The sequence below is a fragment of the Austrofundulus limnaeus genome, unplaced genomic scaffold (assembly GCF_001266775.1).
Source record: "Austrofundulus limnaeus strain Quisiro unplaced genomic scaffold, Austrofundulus_limnaeus-1.0 Scaffold321, whole genome shotgun sequence".
NCBI classification, from domain to species: Eukaryota; Metazoa; Chordata; class Actinopteri; order Cyprinodontiformes; family Rivulidae; genus Austrofundulus; species Austrofundulus limnaeus.
In genome coordinates, this window is record NW_013952723.1 from 345,708 (window position 1) to 352,025 (window position 6,318).

The following is a 6,318-nucleotide window of genomic DNA, read 5'->3' on the forward strand; positions in this document are numbered from 1 at the left end:
CAACATCTGGTGAAAATTTAATGTCATTAGCACCTCTGTATTTACTGAGATAAATGTTGACGTGTTCAATACTTATTTTACCCGCTGTGTATTCATGTTTATGTACTGTCCAGAAAAAGCACTTAAATATTACTGGTAAAATAATATCAGCATTTACTTTTTTCGTACAGTAATATCGATATATATTATAATGCATATTGTTTATTTAGTAAATTCTAGTAGTTTAGAGATTTTGATATTTTTTTGTAAAATTTAAAAGATTAATTAAATAAATGTTACTACACCCAAAAGTTTGTTTTTTCAGTGCAGGTTGGCCAAAACTTCTCCACATCAAGGCAAATTCAAGATGGCTGACTCATCTTACCTGAGGGAGAGATAAGACCCACTCACCAGGAACACTACTGTATGGTTCCTAAACCTTTTGAGCGTTCCACACAAATTAACTATAAAATATTGAGCCCTATTCAGTTAAAGTGGCAAAAATCTCAACAGAGCTCAAAACTTTATAGTTTGGTCAACTCCATAATGACATCTGACTGTTGTGACCTTGTTAGTTATGAGCTAGTACAACTGTTTGGGATTAGCCTTCAGTGTATGAAATGCTTAGAGAGGATTGCGATTGTGTGTACCTCACCTGAACCTCTCCTGACCCGCCGTGTCCCAGATCTGAAGTTTGATCCTTTTTCCTGGCTCGATCTCCACCAGGCGAGAGAAGAAGTCCACACCGACGGTCGGGTCCGACACCTGGGCGAAGCGACCCTCTGTGAACCTCCGGATCAGGCACGACTTGCCCACAGTGGAGTCTCCGATGACGATCAAACGAAACTGGTAAAGCCATATCGTCTCCATGTCTCATGAGAATAGAATCTGTCACAGAGAAGGTCCGAAGTCAAAGACTGAAATGAGCAACCAGCAAATTTGTACACAAATRAAAACGAATGGTTTCTGAAACATGTAATAAGAAAACCAGTAAAGTCCTGTCTCAGGATCCACACACTTAATGTAACAGTTTTGTCTCCTTCCATCTATATGAAAATACTTGTAGTTAATTCAGATTTACAGCAGTGACTGTATCGATCATAAGGATAATTCCTGGATTATGATGAGACAAAAGGAGGCTCAAACCATCTTAGCTGCATCCATGTGATTCACAGATGGCTGATCTAATTTGGGTGGAGGAAAGGAGGGGGAGGCCACTCCTCTCTGCCTCAATAAACAGTGGCGTAGTCAACCCCCATGTGGATTTCAAAGTGGCTGATAAACACACAGTGAGCAGGCCAAATATTAAAGAAGCTGAATACAATGCTACAAATAACACATAATTGATGTTACTCAGCTTTCCTTAAAGCTACTAAAACCTTTATTACAGGAAATTATGGTTAGCTGTTATAATTTCAATTATCTGCCCACACAAAGCATCATTTGTAGATGTTTAGGACACAGTTGAATAAAAAGAAATAAATCCTCACTTACCTAATGGAGATCCCAGCAGCTGCATTAAACAAGCCCCATGTTGTCTTTTGAAAACGACTAGCAGTGCCTGTTTACAGAAATAACCCTGTGAGAATGAGCAAAGTTAACCGGTTCAGGATTAACATCCAGGGTATTTAAAAGGATTGAAAAAAAATCTAGCAATTGAGCGACTGAAGGACAAACTGTGCAAGCTGCTGGACTGTTTTTATTTCCGAGTTGATGAAATGGCAGCAGGAGGACAGCACAACAGCGGCAGCATCCCTCACGCATCTCTTCCTCTCCCTCATCAGCATCAGAACCGTAACTGTACATATAACAGCGCAGCGAGAAACTCTGCTGCGTTCAAGGACTGCGGCGATCGATTAAAGGTCGTAATATAAAAGATATACACGCAAATATATTTCAACTGAACTTATTCTTAACAAGATGACTATTTATGTGTTCTAATAATTAGGCACTGTTTATAAGTATTTATTTTTGTATTAATTTGACAATATATTTATTAAATATGTCAAATTTATTAGATTAACCTGTTTATTTTGCAAACAAACACGTTGTAAAACCAGAAACGTTAGCAAGTTWCACAACTTTTGTACATAATTAAAATATATTTTATGTCATACAAACAATGTTATATTGTTATAAGTGGAGAATAAAACGAAATGCTATTGTACTGAGTTTTATTTTTTTATTCAAAACATAACCAAATGCAGGTACTGACCTCAGAATTCAATAAAATAATACATATATGCAATGTTTTTTATTTAAAAAATAATTAGATTTAATTAAAAAATCACGATAGCACATATTGTTTTAAATTAAATTAAAGGCTATTGTGCAAGAATGAAGAAAAATTAATATGAATGAAGACAGAAAATACAACATATAACAAATCTGTTTTATTAAGATTAGCTTAATTTATGTGTTTTGTTTCCTTATGAGTGTCATTTAATTTTGTTTGTAAAGCGGATAACGCTCCAAAACGAGGCTGAGAATGAAGCTTATATTTACGAGCAGCCCTTGAACGCACCACCTTCTGATCAACGATCTGAAGAGGAAACGGTGTTAAAACTTGATTTAAATAGTCATGGAGGTGAGTTTCTCCTATTATTACCGCGTTTTATCCTTTATTTAGGAGATACATGACGTCCTATATGTATTATTATTGAAGAAAAATACTAATTATTTGCAAAAAACGTGCGTAACCCTTTCTTTTGTAGTTTAAGTGTCAAACTTATCATTCTTCTGAAGTTTCTCCCACTTTTTTCGTCCTATATTTCGTTTTTCATTCCTTGTTGGAGCCACGCAGCAGGAGCTTTTGTTTAAAATCCTGGTTGTCGGAGACTTGGGAGTCGGGAAAACCTCCATTATCCAGCGGTACGTTCAGCAGGTCTTCTCCCAGCACTACAGAACCACCATCGGGGTGGACTTCGCCCTGAAGGTGCTTCAGTGGGACAGGGACACTGTGGTCCGGCTGCAGCTGTGGGACATAGCAGGTCTGTCACACTTCAACACAAAATATAACCTCTCATTGGGATGTTTTTCATTAAGACAAACCCTGAATTATTGGATTTTTTTTTACTACAAACTCTAAAAATAAACACTATTTCWTTTAAAATTGACTGCAGGTTTAGAACATGAAAGTCTAATTTTAACCACTGACAGAAAAACAGTGTCTGTCCCCTGCATGCCTCAGTCCTCCCCTGCATTTGATGCCTGAATGTGGAATGTTGTAGATTTTTGTGCCTGGCTGAGACTCAGTAATATCCCTCACATGACAGCAGCTGCAGCTTACACACTCTGACAGGCGTTTTGTTCTGTAATAAAACCCGATTCTTGTGTTTCTCTGTGTCTGACGGCTGTTCTTGTTGAACCAGGACAGGAGCGGTATGGAAACATGACTCGTGTCTACTACAGGGAGGCAGTTGGAGCGCTGGTGGTGTTTGATGTCACGAGGGCCTCCACATTTGATGCTGTGCTGAAGTGGAAGGACGACCTGGACTCCAAGGTGTCACAGACTGAGGCTTTTTCTTTCCTTCTTCGCTGTTAGTTGGCAAAGCTGGCTTTCAGCAACTTCAGTCAGGGATTGATAACAGAAATGAAGCGAAGGGCTACAATTTTTTCTGGACACCACCAGAGGGCCACACAGCACTGCACACTTACCCACAAAAATGCCATTTTCTACATAGTACAGTAGCTAAACCTATTTCATGCTCAAGTGCAYGTATAACAGTTGTACTCTTGTTTATTAATTAAATATGAATACAAAATGTTTGAAGCAAACAAAAAATACTTCCTTTAGCGAGCTGAAGTGCAACAACATAAAAGGCCTTGAGCACAGACTCCTGTGTGGTTGTGGGCCTGGTAAAGAATCACTGTTGTGTACGTACTCGCAACTCAATAAACTTCTCATATTTTGCTTTGTGCAACATGTTGACTTACATTAAAATCCATCATGGTAGAGACTAAATGCATAGATTTGCCTTGAATTTATGGGAACCGAATAGACCACTTCATGCTTAAATGTGTATATGTGTGTGTGTCCAAGTTTAAAAGAATAGTATTCAAATAACAAAAAAAAAATCTGTGCTGCTGAAATATTTTTATACATTTTGCGTTTTTCCAAAATTAATCTCAGAGGTCCTCTGAGTGATTTGAGTGCTTTCGTTTTGAGCGGGTGGAGAGGTGCCAGACAGAAGTCACCCGCAGGCCAGATGCAGCCTCTGTCCTCTGCATACTCTGTCTTCACTCCACCTCCATGTCCTCTCTAATTGCATCCATATCTCCTTTGTTTTTTTTCCTGGTAACTGCATATCTATTATCCCTTTACCAATACGCTCACATGTTCAAAACACCTCTCTAACTAAGAACTACACACCAAAAAAAAAAAAAAAAACCCACCCGACTTTGATTTTTTAAAGGTTTTTATGTTCTGACATTATAAAAAAAATCTGGTATTCTGTTCTGGCTTTTGGTTTCTATGTCCCTGCCATTAGTTGTCATGTAACCTGTCTTTTTTTCTTTCCTGAGGTGACTTTGAACTATGGCAGACCCATTCCGGCAGTACTCCTGGCCAACAAGTCAGACCAGACAGCTTCTCAGCTGCCCAAACTGGACTCATTCTGCAGGGAGAATGGTTTTGTGGGCTGGTTTGAGACGTCTGCAAAGGTAGCACCACTTTGGAAGTCAGTACTGCAGGTTTCTGACCGATGTTGCATCAGAGCACTGCAAACCTTTTCTGTGAAATCTTTATTATAGAAGCTATTTCCTTGCATACAGTACATGCGGCATGAAAGCTTTTGTAGAAAAAAAACAATAAAATGGAACAAAAAGGATATGCATTGAAGGAGAAAAAGGCTTGGGACAAAAACTTAAATATTTCATCATATTTCAAAGATTTTCAATGATTTCTACTGTTGAAATAAAAATGAATCAAATCGAATCCACTTTAAGCACACATTTAAAACAATTTGTTTACAAAAACAAAGCTTCAACAGAGGGGGCACTCTGGATTAAAGAGTGGAAGCTTGTACCCATTTAAAATGTAGAAAATCTAGAATTAAAAGAATAAATCCCTGCTTTCAGTTTTACATGTACGGTTCAGTTTAGTTTTTTTGTTTAGATTATTWGTTGAAATGACAAATCTTTATTCTCAATTTAAAATGCTAAAAAAGTAAAAACTAGTAAAAAAATAATTTCATTTTGCTCTGAGAACAATGCAAAACTTAAGGATCTCTATTGTATCATGAGTCATAGATGCTTGATAATCTGATTTATTTTTTTAACCTCTAAATAACATAAAAATTTTGTTGGAATTCAGCAAAACTTTCACTCAGAACCACAGCATTTTTATCCTGTGAAGCTTGACACAAGCACAGGAGAAACTACAGAAGATCTTCAGAGGGAGCTATTTCAGTTAATTCAGTGTAGATCAGCAACATTTGATGTGAAAGACATTTGTTTACGAGGCTTTTCCCTATTTTCACCCTCAGGAGAACACAAACATTGAGGAGGCAGCACGCTGTTTGGTGGAACACATCCTGACTAACGAGGAGAGCTCAGCAATGGAGCGAGAGCGCGACTCCGTAGTCCTGTCTGGAGACACAAACACCACCAAGGCTCATTTTAACTGTTCACTGTGTGAAAAATACTGAGTGTTTAAAAGATGAGCAGATTACCCCTAATTTACATTACTTGCGTTCCGTCTCCGCTACGCACCGGTCCGACCTCCGCAGCAAATACACACCCATTATAATCAATGAGAGTGTTTACACTGGCTGCGCACGGCGGCGGTAAGYGGATGGCGATCCATCAAAATTAGAACAGATCCTATTTTTGCCAGACGACGGAGCAGTGCCGGAGTCAATTTTTAAAGATTACGTCACACCAACAGGAAAAGAAACGAGCACAACATCCGTATTTTCAAAATAAGACACTATTGGGCAGAATAATTTGTCGAAATAATGTCAAAATTGCAGCTATATTAATAAGTATACAGATATATTTCTACACAAATGCTGTCAGAATGTATCATTCTGTTTGGGAAGCAGATGGAAACATGTAGCATGAAGCATATGTGCACACACATGATACACGTGGATTTTATTTTGAAATCAGAAGTTTCAGAAAGCCGACAGTGAGACAGTTTCAACCATAGATACCAAAAGCCTTTATATCAATGTTTTCAGCTGTGTTTGGAGTTTGTCTTTGACAGAATTAATTATTTTTTGCTGTGACTTCCACATTTATCACTGAATTTATAGCACGATCTGCTTCCTGCACGTCTGTCAGACCAGAGCGGAGCGGAAATAATGTAAACTGAACTTGAAACGAACAGCTGCGATC

The 6,318-nt window shown here is 38.1% G+C and overlaps 2 protein-coding genes across 3 annotated transcripts in view; one reads left to right on the top strand and one right to left on the bottom strand.

The window, feature by feature from the left end:
* LOC106527392 (ras-related protein Rab-39B) overlaps positions 1-1,785 on the bottom strand; it is a 6,997-nt gene extending 5,212 nt beyond the window's left edge. The window contains exons 1-2 of one of the 2 annotated variants that reach the window (XM_014022262.1): positions 1,474-1,785; positions 635-867 (exon numbers count right to left, since the gene is read on the bottom strand). In XM_014022262.1, the coding sequence (XP_013877716.1) occupies positions 635-849 (215 nt within the window). In that variant the 5' untranslated portion in view covers positions 850-867; positions 1,474-1,785. The remainder of the gene's footprint in view (positions 1-634; positions 868-1,473) is intronic. The other variant, XM_014022261.1, reaches the window with a different exon arrangement.
* Positions 1,786-2,492: 707 nt separating this feature from the next.
* Positions 2,493-5,704, top strand: rab38c (RAB38c, member of RAS oncogene family). The gene is made up of 5 exons (XM_014022263.1): positions 2,493-2,566; positions 2,786-2,969; positions 3,351-3,481; positions 4,504-4,641; positions 5,466-5,704. The coding sequence occupies exons 1-5, from the start codon at positions 2,561-2,563 to the stop codon at positions 5,625-5,627; spliced, it is 621 nt and encodes a 206-aa protein (XP_013877717.1). The 5' UTR covers positions 2,493-2,560; the 3' UTR covers positions 5,628-5,704.
* Positions 5,705-6,318: the final 614 nt, after the last annotated feature.

What these genes read in the sequence shown, in the direction of transcription:
- rab38c (XM_014022263.1), top strand. An exon ending in GCAGCTGTGGGACATAGCAG is followed by an intron (nt 2,970 to 3,350) that starts GTCTGTCACACT and finishes TTGTTGAACCAG; the next exon opens with GACAGGAGCGGTATGGAAAC. An exon ending in GGTTTGAGACGTCTGCAAAG is followed by an intron (nt 4,642 to 5,465) that starts GTAGCACCACTT and finishes TTTCACCCTCAG; the next exon opens with GAGAACACAAACATTGAGGA.